The sequence below is a fragment of the Leuciscus leuciscus genome, assembly GCF_965113295.1.
Source record: "Leuciscus leuciscus genome assembly, chromosome: 15".
In the NCBI taxonomy this organism is placed as follows: domain Eukaryota; kingdom Metazoa; phylum Chordata; class Actinopteri; order Cypriniformes; family Leuciscidae; genus Leuciscus; species Leuciscus leuciscus.
In genome coordinates, this window is record NC_138739.1 from 38,343,460 (window position 1) to 38,363,532 (window position 20,073).

General features: G+C 37.1%; 1 protein-coding gene and 1 long non-coding RNA gene across 4 annotated transcripts in view; one reads left to right on the plus strand and one right to left on the minus strand.

Annotated features, from left to right (window-relative positions):
• The window catches only part of LOC309475250, a 394,252-nt gene that overhangs the window by 281,837 nt on the left and 92,342 nt on the right, over positions 1 to 20,073 (plus strand). The gene's annotated exons all lie outside the window — the stretch shown is intronic.
• rnf123 (ring finger protein 123) overlaps positions 1 to 20,073 on the minus strand; it is a 151,162-nt gene that overhangs the window by 2,969 nt on the left and 128,120 nt on the right. For all 3 annotated transcript variants that reach the window (XM_082137792.1, XM_082137794.1, XM_082137793.1), the window contains exon 38: positions 46 to 131. In XM_082137792.1, coding sequence (XP_081993918.1) covers positions 46 to 131 — 86 coding nt within the window. The remainder of the gene's footprint in view (positions 1 to 45; positions 132 to 20,073) is intronic.

Here is a 20,073-nt window from a genome sequence, read left to right on the forward strand (position 1 = left end):
GAATGAAAAAACGGAGCTGTTGATGGTGTGCTGGCAACTACTCACTTGCAGGATTTGTGGGAGCAGGGCTTGAAGATGGCTGATATGGAGTGTGCATAGCAGATCGGGCAGAGATCGTCCTCACTAGGTGGCTGTGAAGGAGAAAGATTGTGATTAAATACATTTCAGAAGCAAATACACTGTGCGCTGACTTCCTGTAAGACATTCCAGAATCAATATCATCCTCTTCAGAAAACCAACTAGAGAGAGACGATATCAAGAAGGACATTATAGGACTGGGTGAATAGGGATTTTGCCATTGGACTGAATTAATTTTATGTTGATATGTTATATATTTAAAGTTTTCTTCAAAGACAGAGTAAAAAAATAAATAGACTACCTAGACTTTATTTTAGATTTTGCACTATAACGGCTAAAATAGTTTTATAGTATTTTAATAATCATATATTGAATGACTCATCATCATGTACATACTAAACTCATCTATAAATATGTTCGAAATATGTTATATCTTATCCAACAGTGAACAGCCAAACACTTTTTTTTTTTTTTTGTGAATTTTTGGGACACCCCGAATGTCAAAGGTGTCCAGATGGTGTCCTACTTCCAAGTATGCACCAGTGGACTAATATTAACCATAATTTATTGTGCTACAAAAGAACTCATTTGATTTCTTAATGCATATTCAAGTGAACAGATTTTCACCTGCACAGCATGTACTTTTTTGTAATTAGTAGCTAGAGAAAAGAGCTTGAACCCTTAAAATGGGCTAATGGAGCTTCATTAGTATACAAGCATCTCATTAATAAACCTTATTACTGCACAGTCGAGGCAGGAGAGAGTACAGCATGGTAAAGGAATATTTCACACAAACTATCTATGTATCTGTCATCTCTACTTATTGTTCTAAATCCGTGAATTTCTTCTTAATTTCGGGATTAATTGAAGTCATATGAACCACTTTAGAGAAGATCATATGGGGCATTTTGTAATTGTGTCAGTGGTTCCCATGGCAGCAACTCAATGCATTTAGGCATGTAGACATAGTCAAGATGATCTGCTGAAGTTCAAACTGAGCATCAGAATGAGGAATAAAGGTGATTTAAGTGACTTTGAACATGGAATGGTTGTTGGTGTCAGACGGGCTGGTCTGAGTATTTCAGAAACTGCTGATTTACTGGGATTTTCACACACAACCATCACTAGGGTTCACAGAGAATGGTCTGAAAAAGAGAAACCATCATGGATGGTTCAGCTGATAGAAAGGCAAAAGTAACTAAAATAACCACTCATTCAAACTGAGGTCTGCAGAAGAGCATCTCTGAACGCTCAACACATCAAACCTTGAAGCAGAAAAGCATCTCTGAATGCTCAACATATCAAACCTTGAAGCAGACGAGCATCTCTAAACGCTCAACACATCAAACCTTGAAGCAGAAGAGCATCTCTGAACGCTCAACACATCAAACCATGAAGCAGAAGAGCATCTCTGAACGCTCAACACATCAAACCTTGAAGCAGAAGAGCATCTCTGAACGCTCAACACGTCCAACCTTGAAGCATAAGAGCATCTCTGAATGCTCAACACGTCCAACCTTGAAGCAGAAGAGCATCTCTGAACGCTCAACACATCAAACCTTGAAGCAGAAGAACATCTCTAAAAGCTCAACACATCAAACCATGAAGCAGACGAGCATCTCTGAACGCTCAACACATCAAACCTTGAAGCAGAAGAGCATCTCTGAACGCTCAACACATCAAACCTTGAAGCAGAAGAGCATCTCTGAACGCTCAACACATCAAACCTTGAAGCAGAAAAGCATCTCTGAATGCTCAACATATCAAACCTTGAAGCAGACGAGCATCTCTAAACGCTCAACACATCAAACCTTGAAGCAGAAGAGCATCTCTGAACGCTCAACACATCAAACCTTGAAGCAGAAGAGCATCTCTGAACGCTCAACACATCAAACCATGAAGCAGAAGAGCATCTCTAAACGCTCAACACATCAAACCTTGAAGCAGAAGAGCATCTCTGAACGCTCAACACATCAAACCTTGAAGCAGAAGAGCATCTCTGAACGCTCAACACATCAAACCATGAAGCAGAAGAGCATCTCTGAACGCTCAACACGTCCAACCTTGAAGCAGAAGAGCATCTCTGAACGCTCAACACGTCCAACCTTGAAGCAGAAGAGCATCTCTGAACGCTCAACACGTCCAACCTTGAAGCAGAAGAGCATCTCTGAACGCTCAACACATCAAACCTTGAAGCAGAAAAGCATCTCTAAACGCTCAACACATCAAACCATGAAGCAGACGAGCATCTCTGAACGCTCAACACATCAAACCTTGAAGCAGAAGAGCATCTCTGAACGCTCAACACATCAAACCTTGAAGCAGAAGAGCATCTCTGAATGCTCAACACATCAAACCTTGAAGCAGAAGAGCATCTCTGAACGCTCAACAACGTCAAACCTTGAAGTAGAAGAGCATCTCTGAACGCTCAGAAGATTGAAAAAAACGAGTCTCGATTTCTGCAGCAACATTCAGATGGTCGGGTCAGAATTTGGTATAAACATCATGAAAGCATGGATCCATCCTGTCTTGTATCAACGGTTCAGGCTGCTGATGGTGTAATAGTGTAGGGAATATTTTCTTGGCACACTTTGAGCCCCTTATATCAATAGAGCATTGTTTAAACGTCACAGTCTACCTGAGTATTGTTGCTGACCATGTCCATCCCTTTATGACCACAGTGTATCATCTTCTGACAGCTACTTCCAGCAGGATAACGCACCAAATCACAAATCTTCTCAAACTGGTTTCTTGAAAAGGGAGATTCGCATCCTGGATGAGCAGCCGACAAATCTGCAGCAACTGCGTGATGCTATCATGTCAATATGAACCAGAATCTCTGAAGAATGTGTCCAGCACCTTGTTGAATCTATGCAACGAAGAAATAAGGCAGCTCAACCCGGTACTAGAAAGGTGTACCTAATAAAGTGGCCATTGACTGTGCATATATTGGCTGGAACAACATGTGTAAATAATTTTGAGAGATTTATTTCCCAAAATATAATAAATTAATATTTGTAAATATCTAAATATTTATAGCACACAACACAAACAACCAACTTTATGAATATATATAAAAAATAAAAAATAAAGTGACTAACAGCTTTGACATATAATGTGTGATATGGGTTTGGCAGGAAAATATTCTATTTTTATTTTTGCATTCAAATGCTGTTTACTTATTCATATATAGGACACTGCGTACCTGCACATTAAAGCCGTCACATATTCAACATACATGACATTTCAAATAAAGCTGCAAAGAACATTCTCCACTCATCCCAAGGGTATGACACACTAGATAATGAATTCAACACGGGGAGAACGCAGCCTTCAGAAATGCCAACAAACTAGAACACACATGTACAAAGACAGAGTTTTAAGATGCTTATTCCCTTTTGGTGACCCCGACGTACTCACTTTTGCATATAACACTGGGGAATAGAACATTCAACTGATAATAAAATTGATAATTGAAAAAATAAATCAAATCTGATGCTCTGAACCTATGTGTATTAAACACCTACCTCTCTCTAAGACGTTATTGTGTTTAAGTGGCACCGAACTTGAATTAAGACCTTAGAAAAGTAGGTTTTCACAAAAAAAAAATTTTTTTACACTTCCTGAATAAATTATGAGTGGTGCTTTTCTGGGCAAAATTGTTATGGTGTTCTAGTTGGTTGTTATTTGGCTGCTATGTGGTTGCTAGGGCATTACTAGGTCTTTGGCAAACAATTAGTAAAAGTAGATTTGTATCTCATCCAAAAATCTATGAGGCCAACTGCTGTCATTTGGTCTCATGACTCCCAATAGACAGATTTCCAAAAGCAGCCACACTAAAGGGAGATTAATATTCTCCTTCCATCTTTTAGCCCGGAGTCACACGAGACTCCCGTAATCTCGACCTTTTCATCCCAAGGCTTTCCTCAGCTGGGAAGGAGAGGAACACGGCTGCAAGTGTTAATTGAGTTCTTTGTACTGATTTCATGGGAAGTGTGGATGAAAGCCAATGACAGAAGAGCAGCCAGGACTCCACCCCTGCCAACCAGCCAGAATCATATACTGTCATCTAGGGCTGCACAATATTGAAGAAAACTGCTATGAGCGCTAACTTGTTAAATAATGCAATATTTGACGAATTACAGACCAATATTTTGGCCAGATCAATTATTATAGCCGATATTTAACTACTTTGATGATATTACAACTACTACTACTATAAATAATAATAATAATAATGGACAATTTATTATTTTATATAATAATATTACAATAATTTCCTTAGCAATTTAATGACAGATGGAAAATAACCAAACTAACACTTTTTGCACATTTCAAGCTAAAATCTGCAGTGGAACAGGTTTAAATATGGGAATATATCATCGCTGTCGGGCAGAAACCTCGTATCTCCAAAAATGCTACTTTCCAGGATATGGAAAAAACTAAGTATTTGTTTGATACAAGTTGATATTGTGGCTTTATTTGTGGTCAGACACTTGTGTCATTAGATTATCAAAACATTTGACCAAAATCAAGCTCAAATGCAAGCTCTAACCCTAACCCTTACAGTAATGATTTATGAAAAAAAGTCAATATATGGAGATAAAAGGTTTGCGCCCAACAGCGACGATATGTTATATACAACTATGGGTGCTAGACACTTTTTGGTAGCTGAAATGATACAAATATTTAATAACCAATGTATAGAACTTTTCATTTCAAACATAATGGCTGACCAATCTATATTAAAATCTATATTTTCTTGTACTCAAACCCCCTTCCACAAATCTTTGAGGCCTCAACAATGATTGCATGTTGTAGACGGACAGTACTTGACTGACAGACCTGTGCGAAGGGAAGCCAAGGGCGCAGAGGACAGGTTAAAGTTATTGGGATCCTTTTAACATGAATAGTTTAACTGTCCGACCCAGCCAAACTGATTAAAAACTGAACGTGCGTCGGAAAGCAGAGCTTCAGTTCATTTTGAAGGGCACTGTACTGACACGAGCAATTTTGGAAAGTAAACCACTGATATATCCTCAGTTACGCAGATAGCGGGGCTATCGGGTTCTTCATCAGTTTTTCGTGCCGTTCTTTGACATGAACGGGGCCTTTTGTTTTTATTTCTGGTCTTCCCCGATATCCTTCCATTCTCAAAGTCAAACTTTGTTCCAAGGGGAATGATTGGGTTTCTGTGTGGTCTCTAAGCCGAGATGAAGGAAATACAAGCCCCTTAAAATCTCATTCACTCCCTCCCAAGTCCATCTCTTCTGAGCTATTACCTTCAGATCTTGTGTCTGAGTAATGAGGGAAGATATCCACTATCCCAAGGTAATTTGCAGGAGCAGACAGTGACCTTGACTGGCCTGGTTCATTTTGGTTCACGGTGGCCTGATAAGAGCTCAATTCGTTCGGTTATTCTAGTCTGTTGGTGCAAACTAACAGAGTAATCAGTCAGCGCCAAGATGGGACTGTGTGACTTAAGGTGCAGTCACATTAACTTTTCCAGTTATTCCAATAAGAATCTGCGTGATCATGCATTTAAAGAATTGGAATAAAGATCATGCGTTTAGCGTGGGGGTGAACATTTTCCTACGCAGATTTCGCTCATGTTCAAGTTGGTCATGCAAATTCACAGTGTTAACCAACAGAAAGCTGCTTGGTTTGAAAGTGACATTAGTGTGAGCTGTGCTTCATATTGCTACACTATTGACAACAGACAAACAACCTTTTTTTTTTCATGGACAATTTTGCTAATGTGACCGCACCATAAAGAGGCCATATTATGCCCTTTTATAAAGTCATTTTGTTTTTGGCCTCTACTAGAATAGGTTTTCATGCTTGAATGTTAAAAACAACACATTATTTTTCACATATTTAGCATTAGCCCCTTTCACACAGTAATCCCAGTAAATTACAGTAAAATTACCCAAATTACTTTATCAGTAAATACACAGTAAAGACTGTATGTGTGAAAGGAGCAATCCCAAAGTGAGATTTACCAATTCAGTTGTTCTTCAAAAGACAACTGAAGACTCATCTCTTCTGTGAGCACTTAACCTCATACAATAAACCTTTCTTTCCTTTTCCTTTAATCCTCCTTTATCGGGCTTATGCTACTCTGAACAATGCCTGAACTTCGCATTTTGAGCACTTCTTGCGTTGTTTTTGCCTCTTCACGATGACTCGCTTAATTTAGTCCTAAATTTTAAGTCGCTTTGGACAAAAGCGTCTGCTAAATGACTAAATGGAAATGGAACGAGAATAACAGCCATTCAAAAAAATATGATTATAAATAAATAAATATTGGAAATCACGCTCAAATCATTACAAACAAATGCTTGGTGACATCAACTGAAGAGAAGTTGATTCAGAGGCAGAACAAGTTATTACAAACAAAAAAATCTGGATAATATATGAAATTTATATATGTATAGATATAAATATTTTGTAATAATATGTAATAAGTCATTTTAATGTGTATACACCTCACTTTTAAAGAATGCTCATGTAAAAACTGTCATTTTAGATTGTTTTGTTGTGAAACCTGCCTATAAAGCTCCATTGCTACAGTAAATGGAAGTATAACCTGCAGAGATCAGCAGGAACTGGCGACTCCATTTATTCATTGCCACAGGTCATATATCCCTCTCCAGTCAGAGCGAATATGCTGAAGAGGCATGAATGCTGTACAGCACCGTTCAGTGCTCTATGTATGATTAGATATGCTGCCATACGACCTTGAACAAAAAGCCTTCTGGTCACTATGTGGGACACATTTGAAATTCATGAAATTGAGACAATATATCATAGGCATGAAGGGATACATTGGAAAACATCGGTCACAGGACTGGATGGCTCTATAAAAAAGATGAATAATAATATCAAGAATCTGTTGTTTATTTCTATGAAAATACAGTTAAAAGGATCTAACTGAGTTATGAAAATGATCTGTGAAACTTTCAATAACATCTAATAATGTAACCATTGTGTGTGTATATATAATTGAATTTGCCAAATGCCTGAATATTCCATGTCATTCCATTCTCCAAACTGCGTGTCCTATGTAGGCTTCTACATTCTCATTCAATCACCCACGTATCTACCCACTCACTCTCTCTCTCACTCACTCACTCTCTCTCTCACTCACTCACTCACTCACTCACTCACTCACTCACTCACTCACTCACTCACTCACTCACTCACTCACTCACTCACTCACTCACTCACTCACTCACTCACTCACTCACTCGCCTGCTTACGCACCCACTCGCTCGCTCACTCACTCACTCACTCACTCACTCACTCACTCACTCACTCACTCACTCACTCACTCACTCACTCACTCACTCACTCACTCATTCACTCATTCACTCAATCACCCACTTGTCCACCCACCCACTCACTCTCACTCTCACTCACTCAACTCACTCACTCCCTCACTCCTCACTCACTAACTTGCCTGCTTACGCACCCGCTCATTCACTCACTCACTCACTCACTCACTCACTCACTCACTCACTCACTCACTCACTCACTCACTCACTCACTCACTCACTCACTCACTCACTCACTCACTCACCTACTCACCTGCTCATTCAATCGCCCACTCATCCACTTATCCACCCACTCACTCACTCACTCACTCTCACTCACTTACTCACCTGCCTACTCACCCGCTCATTCAGTCACTCAGTCACTCAGTCACTCAGTCACTCACTCACTCACTCACTCACTCACTCACTCACTCACTCACTCACTCACTCACTCACTCACTCACTCACTCACTCACTCACTCACTCACTCACTCATTCAATCACCCACTCATCCACCCACTCACTCTCACTCACTCACTCTCACTCACTTACTCACTTACTCGCACGCTTACTCACCCGCTCATTCAATCACTCACTCACTCACTCACTCACTCACTCACTCACTCACTCACTCACTCACTCACTCACTCACTCACTCACTCACTCACTCACTCACTCGCTCACTCACTCGCTCACTCACTCGCTCACTCACTCACTCGCTCACTCGCTCACTCACTCGCTTACTCACCCACTCATTCAATCACCCATTCATCCACTTATCCACCCACTCACTCTCACGCACTCTCACTCACTCTCACTCTCACTCTCACTCACTCACTCACTCACTCACTCACTCACTCACTCACTCACTCACTCACTCACTCACTCACTCACTCACTCACTCACTCACTCACTCACTCATCCACTTATCCACCCTTTATACATTTGTTAACATTAGTTAATGCAACATGAACTAACATGAATAAACAATGAACAGCTGTATTTGTATTAACTAATATTAACAAAGATTAATAAATACAGTAACAAATGCATTGCTCATGGTTAGTTCATGGTAGTTTATACATTAACTAATGTTAACAAATGAAACCTTACTGTAAAGTGTTACCGAAAAATCTTTGATTTTAGTCTGATCATTTTAGAATTATTATTATTATTATTGACAACGTTTCATTGATGTTGTCGAAACTGGTGTTACAAAACTCAATTTATTCCTGAAATACAAACTGAAATATTTTTTTTTTTTTACACAAAAGTCAGGATGTTCTTTATGAATAGTTATGTCAAGATATTAATAAACTGAACTGAATTCCCAACTAAATCAACCCGGTGACCCAATCTCACATCTTATATATTTAATTTATAGGCTTGTTTACAGACGCTTTATATCAATACAGCAAATCATATTTCACAGAGATGCTTATTTAAGATGTATGGCTGTCCTATAGGAGATGGATGCTAAAAAAAGACAATTCCAGAAAAAGAAAAAAAAAAAACTGAATTATTCATATCCAAGCAGATTGTTGTCACTATCTTTCGTAATGTTGGTGAGATTATGGAACTGGTTTAACAGAGGGCTGTAACTATTGCGTAGGCACCAAACAAACAAACAAACAAATGTTGGGCCAGACGTGTAACCATAAAAAATATCTTCACCAGTCAGTTGTCAACACTGATACTCACACAGATTCTGTGAAAATAGGTCAAGTGTGGAAAGAGAAGCAGTGTTCAAATCCAGCAGAATTATAACAAGTCCATATATAGAAAAAATCATCTACTCGTTCATGTGAAAGAAACTACATAGGAAGAAACTGCTGACCAATGTGGTCATTTTCCATTTCAATATACTTTGAGTTTAAGTAGTTTCAACAATGAATTGCAAAGTAGTTATTTGTATGCTAATATTTATTTATTATTAATATTTTGAATAGGCTTTTATATTTTCAGTTTTCTTTTAATTGTTTAATAGTTGTAGTCATTTTATGTGTTTGTGTCAATTTTATTTATTTATTTTTATATATTGAGCTTTATTTGTATATGAGATTTTGTAATTCTAGGTACTTCAACATATTTCAGATAATTACCAAGGCAACATTTCAAGATTTTGATGTAATATGTATTTACATTTGAGTTTTATTTCAATTAATGAAAGAATTTTAACAGTTAAAAAAAAAAAAAAAGTTTTAATTAATAACAACATTGGTAGTTGAGTAATTGTGCTAAGTATTTTACCTATTTTTACATACATGTTATTTTTATATTTACTACATTTTACAGTAAATATATATATATATATATATATATATATATATATATATATATATATATATATATATATTTTTTTTTATCATGATATTATTACAGTTCAAGTTCAGTTCAGATATTTAATTTCAGTTTATAAAAATGTTTTTTTAAATCAATAGTTTTCTTATCTTATTTTTAGCTTCAGTGTACAACAGGACCCCTGCTGGCCTGTCTCATCGGTCTCATTCATCCTCTTATGTAACAGCCAGGCTGGCGGCTTCTTGAAAGTAAATAAGTAATTCTTCTCTGGACTTTTGGGTCACCAAGAAATGTCAATCTCCGCTCACTTTAAAGCCGGCTGGAGAGCTTGTGGAGAGAGGAGGCCGTTCTTTTGCGGTGGGAGTGAAAATTGTAGCCCTCTTCACAGCTAAAGTGCCCTGAAAAACGTCAGGTAATTGCAGCGAGAATTGGCTCAATATGCTGTCAGAAATGCCATCCTGAGTCTTCAGACTTTATGTTTCCTGAAGTGAATATAACTGTTATGACGGCTAAATGTGTAGCCCGTGCAGGAATGGATTTCACTGGCGGTGAATCTCCGATGGAGATTTGTCAAATATGTGTAGGATTTGATTTCCCAACTGAAAGCCAGCAGCAACAGACTCAGAAAACTTGCAATATTTCTCCACCACTCCAGTGTATCATTAGTTTGTTTTTTTATTTTATTTTTTTGGAGCAAACAGATTTTCTAAGCTCATGTCTGCATGAAAACTGAAATCTAGGACAAGGCTCAGAGAGGAAATAAGTATGGGAACTTCAAAGCACTTCAAGTGAGTTAGAAAAGTGACCTCTGGTCAGGATAGCACAGTCACTTCAGAGAATATAGAGTACAGAGTATTGTCAATTTGGCTGAATACTGACATGTTTTCCTTCCTGCTGTACGACAGAAACGGTTTAAAATGTGTTGGCCTGCCACTACCACTACACTCGAAAAAATGCTGGGTTGTTTTAACCCAATTTGGGTCAAATATGGACAAAATTGGGTCAAATATGGACAAACCCAAACGTTGGGTTAAAAATGTCATTAAAAATGTAACCCAACGGCTGGGTTTGTTAATATTTGACCCAAAGTTGGGTTGAAACAACCCAGCAGTTTTTAGAGTGTATAGTCATTATACAAGACAAAAACGAAATAAATGAAACTAGATGCGAGTGGTTTTCACACTGTTTATATCTTACTCTAGACAGTCAATATTTCACACTGTACCAACTGAACATTTTAACTTGTTCTTTAAATTCACTGAATTCTAATTGATTTGGCTGCATTTCAACTGCAATTTCAACTCAAATGTCAGTAAAAGGAATTTACTGAATTGCACATCAAACTCAGAGGAAATTCAACACAGGGAATTTTGCTCAGTCAAATTTAAATACATAAATGCAAAAAATAAATTACTAAAAACAATTGGTAGTTGAGTCATTTGTAAATTGTAAAGTAAATTGTACTTATTAAATAATTGTATAATTTTTTAGTAATTTTTGTTATTACTAAAAATTACTGTTATTACTAAAAATGAGTAATTTATAGAAATGTTGACTGAAAAAAAGTTTAATTGCTAAAATTACTAAAACTAAAATAAAAATAAATTAAAGCTAAATAGAAATATTTAACATAAATAATATTTAAAATTACTAACACAAACTAAAATCAACATTAATTCAAAATGTATTAAAAGCCAATTCAAAATATGAATAAATACTATGATATTATATACGTAATACAAAATAACACTGACATTGACATGAACCGACATTAATAAATGTTGTGAAATGATTGTCCATTGTTATTTATTAATCACTAATTAACTAATGTTAACCAACTGAACCTTATTTATTATTTCATGTGTAAAATAATTCTGTAATACAGATATAATGGCCCAAACTGTATATGTACACTTAAGCCACATTTATAAATGTAAGATTATAATTATATTAAATAAGAAAATATTGTTATATGAAATCTATAACAAAAAAGTGGTAATTATTGTAAAGAACGATAGCACAAAAAATTTAATAAACTAAATAAATAAATAAATAAACTTTGCCTGAACTTGGAAAAAGTAACTGAAATAATTAAGTTAAAGTACTAAAACTAAAACTTAAATAAAATTACATTAAACCTAAATATAAAAAAATATAAAAAATAACAAAAGCACATACAATCACTAATAAAAAAAACTATATATAAATTAAATGAATTTTATAAATTAACATTAAAACTGAACACATAAAAATACTATAATCACACGTAAATAATACTAAAATAACACTGGACCAGAGCAGGTCGGTCAGTGCACCTTGTTGCCATGTCATATTTACTTCTGTAAACACACACAGAGGGAAAAACACACAAGTCTAGGTGAAGCGACCTATTTTTCCCACTCTTTTAACAATGAGAGACAGGGATCAAATGCAGAGGGAATGTTCCCGATTATCGCTGAGTGCAGACGAGAGCTGTGCATGGCTAGAAGAGAGAGGTAATCGGACACCATTTCACAGCATCAGACTGTTTTACGGCACATAAAACACTGTTACCCTGGACGTCAGAGGCAAGGTGCGCTTGGCAGAGGAGCGTAAACACATGTCAGCAAGTGTGGAAACAAACACAATTCGTCGGTGAACTACTGACATGTTAAGCTCCCGTTCTGGCAAAGAATCTCGAGGCCTAACACATTCTCTATAGGACATATATATATGCTCTGTTCTTTCTTTAGATATATTGCATGTTCAGATATTCATACAACAAAATATTCTAGGAAACGCTGGCGGAGAAAGAGTTAAACAACCTTCCTATAATATGAACTTCCTTTACTTTTCAATTTCATAAGAAATCAAATCCTGCCATGCATTTTATTCCTGTTGAATAAAGTCTGAAAACTACTATTATGCCTTAGGCATCATGAACTATTAATGGACAAAACTTTTATTCATGTTGGTTAATGTTAACTTATAAAGAGACAGTTCATTGTTAATTCATGTTGTTAGTTCATAAAACATTGATGTTAATGAATCCAACTTGAAATGTTATAAATGTATTTATGTAGAAAATAACATGAATTAATAAATGCTGTAAAAGTATTGTTCATTTTAATGAAATCAAATGCATTAACTATTGTTTACCAACTAAATCTTACTGTAAAGTGTTACACATCGTGTGTAAAAAATTATTTTGTGATACAGAAATAGTGGCCCAAACATACATGGACACTTTAGTCACATTTAAATATGTTAAGTAGGTCATTGTATTCAATAAGAAACTATTGTTGTAGAGAACAATAGCACAACACAACAATATTCACCAGATAAAGTTTGTCTGAACTTAAAGGATTAGTTCACCCCAAAATGAAAATGTCCTAATAATTTTAATAAAGACCTATCGCGGAACGATAGGTCATTTAAAAAAATATATATATAATTTATAGACTTTTTACCTTCAATAGTTGGGATTGAGCTGATCAACACACGGACAGGGAACTACGTCATCACGTTGAAAGGTCACGCCGGCGCCGGCAGAAGTACCGCCCCACTGTTTACAATGCGACCGTACGTAGGAGGATAGTTCAAATAGTATTGTTTGCTATTATATATATATAGTAATAGTATTCAGTGAATATGAATATGAATAGTATATGAATAACATTCTGATGAATATGAATAGTAGTTCAAATAGTATTGCCGGCGCCGGCGCGACCTTTCAACGTGATGACGTAGTTCCCTGTCCGTGTGTTGATCAGCTCAATCCCAACTATTGAAGGTAAAAAGTCTATAAATTATATATATATATTTTTTTAAATGACCTATCGTTTCGCTAGATAACAACCTCTTCTTCAGCTGTGATCGCGTACAGCCCGTTTAAACACTTCAAAGACTTTTGAAACTGCATTGATTTGGACTTAAAAACGATGGTAACCAATGAAGTCCATTGTTAGAAGAAAAATCCAGAAATGTTTTCCTCAAAAAAACATAATTTCTCTCCCACTGAGGAAAGAAAGACATGGATATCTTGGATGGCATTGGGGTGAGTAAATTATTAGGACATTTTCATTTTGGGATGAACTAATCCTTTAATAAAAAACTATATGCATTACACTTAAAAAGTTTGGGGTCAGTAAGATTTATTCAGCAATGATGCATCAAAAATGACAGTAATTATTTTATATTTCTAATAAATGGTGTTCTTTTGAACAGTCGATTCATCAAATAATCTTGAAAAAAGAAAAATATATCATGGTTTCTGCAAAAATATTACGCAACAACTATTTTCAACATTGAAAATAATAATAATAATCAGTAATGTTTCCTGATCAAATTCTCATATTAGAATGATTTCTGAAGGATCATGTGACACTGAAGACTGGAGTAATGATGCTGAAAATTCAGTTTTGATCACAGGAATAAATTACATTTTACAATATATTCACATAGAAAACAGTTATTTTAAATTGTAATAATATTTCACAATTTTAATGATTAAATTATGGCTTAATCTCTGCCATTTTAATAAACGCATTAAGTGAGTTCAAGAGCTCGGTCTTTGTTTCCTCACCCACACAACAAATCTCATCACACACGGAAATACATAAAGGTCACAAAACCAATGTCTCAATTAGCAAGGGCTGATCTATAGAAACACAATGTATTAACTTTCAATCAAGGGCTGAATATGAGTAAGTATAGGATTATTGTCTCAATAAATAGTATGACTCATAAAAGATGCCACCAAAACACAATAACATTATTGCATTAGCTGCAGTACATCACTACAAACCTCAAGGGGAACAATAGCAATACAATTTCGGTTTATTAAAGTTCTGCATTGTGACATGAAAACAAATCATGCTGTCAATAGGCATCCCATAATGTGACCTTATTTTTTGTTTAAATTCTGGCCATATGATAAACATGCAAAACCATCCTGTTCAAAGTTCTCTCAATGTTAACCAGATCTAGCAATCTGATTTGCATTCATAAATGGGTTTGCATGAACATCTGCCACTACTGTATTTTTTTCAGTTCCAGAGTTTAATTCTGAAGACATGTAAAGGGTTGAAATGCCATATTTCAGCTTTAATTAATTTCTAAATTTTTAATATTTCTTAAAGCAAGTGATTTGGATTTTATGTGTATGGATTGATATTTTCTCGACAAAATAATTGGCAAAATAATTGGGATCAAAGGCAAAAACAACTGAATATACTTATCTAAAAATTACCTGAATATCTTCAAAGATTTACCATTTGTTAGTTTATCTGAGGCTCAGACTTCCTCGTGATTGCATCCGTAATTTGGCGCAATTTTCCATCCGTAGTGTAATAGATAAAAATACATTTAAAAAAGCATAATAATTACAGCAGCAATTATCTGAAGCGGAAGCATGTTTTGGGATATCATTAAAATGATGCAGCTCTGACCCAAAATATAGTGTCAGACACACTGCAATCTGCACCAAGAAAATAAATAACAAGTGAACAGAGAAATCAACACGCAAATCTCGGAGGTAAATATGTGAAAATGTACACCTTGTGGTGAAAATTAAATGCGACTGCTGCAATAATGAAGGCTTATTTACCAGTGTTTTCATCATTTTGTCGTTGTTGGGGAGTAGGCTAGTTGAAAAATGGACAATTTCCAAATTTCTATACATTTTAAAGTGAAAATGTATGTTTCAAAGTATATTTTCAGTATTTTTAACCCATGGTTTTAATTTGGACTGATGATTTTTTACAAGTACAAAGATTTCATGTATTCTCTCGGTTAATATGGTGTCATGACAACTACATGAACAATAATTGCAATCCAATTTGTCATATTATAATATATTACAAAATTATAAATTATATATAAAAAAGTACAAAAGTGGTTTTACTTTATAGTCATTGTAACATCGCACACTGTGAGACATGCAGTTAGACTCCAAAAATATGCTCCCTTCCAATAAGTTTGAACTTTTTTATGCTTATTAATGCAGAAAAACTCTCTTATGTAAATCTGAATTAGATAAATGTCAACATAATAAATTTGCAAATATATAAACTATGTTAATTTTGTGTTTTTTTGTGTTTCACGGGTCATGATGATGACAGTCAAACCACATGACAAATTAACAAATCAAACAAAACAAAAACAACAAAAACAAGCAAGCAAGACTAAAAAATAAAACAAAAAAACAAAATAAAACGAAACGAAACTAAACAAAATAAAACAAAATTAAATGAAACTAAACCAAAACTAAACAAAATGAAACAAAACTAAACAAAATGAAGAAAAAAAACTAAAAATATGAAACAAAACTAAACTAAATAAACTAAAACAAAACAAAATAAAATAAAAAACAAACTGAAAATGAAACAAAACAAAACGCACAACAAAAAAAACAAACAAATGAACGCACAAACGAACGACAATTTGAATACATGTTACTTTCATGACAAAAACTTGTGTCTATATGAAACTATAAGAGGGAATAAAGGTATGTCCTTTCTTTAAGATCAGCAGAATTATACCTCTTGCCAGCTGCCCATATTTACTAATATATCCTATTTCAATATGATTATCAAAAGGTTATATGGTTATTATAGAAAATGAATGTGTATTTCTGGTGCAGCAGACTGCACAACTCAATTTAAAACAGAGCAGAAGTATCTGTCTGAAAGTGAATTGCCTGCTCTGTGCTGATGGCTGCCGCTGATGCATTGTGGGTAGCTGGGATTGGGAGATCACGTTTCTCTGCAGAGGGAGAGCTTCTCTTTCTGCTGTCTAATGCTGCGGTGGACCGGCTGTGGAAAGACCTGTCTATTACATTAATGTTACACCACAGAAACCTCTGGGAACATCGTGACTCCACTTCAGAAAATCACTAACAGCCTTTTATTGCCGCCCACCGTCATGCCGTTAAAGCTACAGCAAGATTTATAAAGGACCATAAAGTAGTAGCTTACTGTAAGATATAATGGTGACACTGAAGTTGTTGTAGTGAACCGACATAAAATGCTTTAGGACCTGCTGGATGACAAGAATTCATCCATTCATAACTGTTTGGAAACCTTCAAACTACAACACATCCAGTTCATACTTATTCAGAGAAATAAGTGCTCTCAATGACAGCTATTTGTAGTGCAACGTCTTACACAAATTCAGCTTCTCCAACAGAAAGAGAGCAAACCTTCACTTCAAGGTTTCCTGATTACTAAGGACCTTCTGTACCTTCTTCAGGGCCTCATCTGTGTGGTCCAGATTTTAGGATCTACTTCAGGGCCTCATCTGTGTGGTCCAGATTTTAGGATCTACTTCAGGGCCTCATCTGTGTGGTCCAGATTTTACGATCTTCTTCAGGGCCTCATCTGTGTGGTCCAGATTGTAGGATCTACTTCAGGGCCTCATCTGTGTGGTCCAGAATTTAGGATCTACTTCAGGGCCTCATCTGTGTGGTCCAGATTTTAGGATCTACTTCAGGGCCTCATCTGTGTGGTCCAGATTTTAGGATCTTCTTCATGGCCTCATCTGTGTGGTTCAGATTGTAGGATCTACTTCAGGGCCTCATCTGTGTGGTCCAAATTTTAGGATCTTCTTCATGGCCTCATCTGTGTGGTTCAGATTGTAGGATCTACTTCAGGGCCTCATCTGTGTGGTCCAGAATTTAGGATCTACTTCAGGGCCTCATCTGTGTGGTCCAGATTTTAGGATCTTCTTCATGGCCTCATCTGTGTGGTTCAGATTGTAGGATCTACTTCAGGGCCTCATATGTGTGGTCCAGATTTTAGGATCTTCTTCAGGGCCTCATCCGTGTGGTCCAGATTTTAGGATCTACTTCAGGGCCTCATCTGTGTGGTCCAGATTTTAGGATCTACTTCAGGGCCTCATCTGTGTGGTCCAGATTTTAGGATCTACTTCAGGGCCTCATCTGTGTGGTCCAGATTTTAGGATCTACTTCAGGGCCTCATCTGTGTGGTCCAGATTGTAGGATCTACTTCAGGGCCTCATCTGTGTGGTCCAGATTTTAGGATCTACTTCAGGGCCTCATCTGTGTGGTCCAGATTTTAGGATCTACTTCAGGGCCTCATCTGTGTGGTCCAGATTTTAGGATATTCTTCATGGCCTCATCTGTGTGGTTCAGATTGTAGGATCTACTTCAGGGCCTCATCTGTGTGGTCCAGATTTTAGGATCTACTTCAGGGCCTCATCTGTGCGGTCCAGATTTTAGGATCTACTTCAGGGCCTCATCTGTGTGGTTCAGATTGTAGGATCTACTTCAGGGCCTCATCTGTGTGGTCCAGATTTTAGGATCTACTTCAGGGCCTCATCTATGCGGTCCAGATTTTAGGATCTACTTCAGGGCCTCATCTGTGCGGTACAGATTTTAGGATCTACTTCAGGGCCTCATCTGTGTGGTCCAGATTTTAGGATCTACTTCAGGGCCTCATCTGTGTGGTCCAGATTTTAGGATCTACTTCAGGGCCTCATCTGTGCGGTCCAGATTGTAGGATCTACTTCAGGGCCTCATCTGTGTGGTCCAGATTTTAGGATCTACTTCAGGGCCTCATCTGTGTGGTCCATATTTTAAGATCTACTTCAGGGCCTCATCTGTGTGGTCCAGATTTTAGGATCTACTTCAGGGCCTCATCTGTGTGGTCCAGATTGTAGGATCTACTTCAGGGCCTCATCTGTGTGGTCCAGATTTTAGGACCTACTTCAGGGCCTCATCTGTGTGGTCCATATTTTAAGATCTACTTCAGGGCCTCATCTGTGTGGTCCAGATTTTAGGATCTACTTCAGGGATATTTGTGTGGTCCAGATTTTAGGATCTTCTTCAGGGCCTCATCTGTGTGGTCCAGATTTTAGGATCTTCTTCAGGGCCTCATCTGTGTGGTCCAGATTTTAAGATCTACTTCAGGGCCTCATCTGTGTGGTCCAGATTTTAGGATCTTCTTCAGGGCCTCATCTGTGTGGTCCAGATTTTAGGATCTTCTTCAGGGCCTCATCTATGTGGTCCAGATTTTAGGATCTTTTTCAGTGCCTCATCTGTGTGGTCCAGATTTTAAGATCTACTTCAGGGCCTCATCTGTGTGGTCCAGATTTTAAGATCTACTTCAGGGCCTCATCTGTATGGTCCAGATTTTAGGATCTTCTTCAGGGCCTCATCTGTGTGGTCCAGATTTTAGGATCTTATTCAGGGCCTCATCTGTGTGGTCCAGATTTTAGGATCTACTTCAGGGCCTCATCTGTGTGGTCCAGATTTTAGGATCTACTTCAGGGCCTCATCTGTGTGGTCCAGATTTTAAGATCTACTTCAGGGCCTCATCTGTGTGGTCCAGATTTTAGGATCTACTTCAGGGCCTCATCTGTGTGGTCCAGATTTTAAGATCTACTTCAGGGCCTCATCTGTGTGGTCCAAATTTTAGGATCTACTTCAGGGCCTCATCTGTGTGGTCCAGATTTTAAGATCTACTTCAGGGCCTCATCTGTGTGGTCCGGATTTTAGGATCTACTTCAGGGCCTCATCTATGTGGTCCAGATTTTAGGATCTTCTTCAGGGCCTCATCTGTGTGGTCCAGATTTTAGGATCTTCTTCAGGGCCTCATCTGTGCGGTCCAGATTTTAGGATCTACTTCAGGGCCTCATCTGTGTGGTCCAGATTTTAGGATCTTCTTCAGGGCCTCATCTGTGTGGTCCAGTTTTTAGGATCTACTTCAGGGCCTCATCTGTGTGGTCCAGTTTTTAGGATCTTCTTCAGGGCCTCATCTGTGTGGTCCAGATTGTAAGATCTACTTCAGGGCCTCATCTGTGTGGTCCAGATTTTAGGATCTACTTCAGGGCCTCATCTGTGTGGTCCAGATTTTAAGATCTACTTCAGGGCCTCATCTGTGTGGTCCAGATTTTAGGATCCTCTTGGTTCTCTAGGAGATCAGTCTCCCACAGAGCTTTGTATTCAAGGCTGTTGAAACGGATTCTAGCTCCGTTCCCCAGTACAGAAATATAAACATCACTCAACCGTACCTCTTTCCAGAGTCCTTGGCATTGTTGTATATTACCAGTATATGATTTTCTAATTTACAGTAGAGGTAATATAACTGATATAATATCATTCTCGTCGCTTGATAAACTTGTGGTTGAGCCACTGTAGTCACTTGGACTATTTTAACGATGTCTTTACTAACTTTTCTGGGCCGGCAAGTTTCGATCCCATAGAAGCCTATGAAGGAGTGAGACAGCTCTCAGATTTCATCAGAAATATCTTAATTTGTGTTCTGAAGATGATCGAAAGTCTTACGGGGTTGGAACAACATGAGGGTGAGTGATTGCTGACAGAATTTTCATTTTTGGGTGAAGTAACCCTTTAGTCACATGTATTTTATTCATCTTA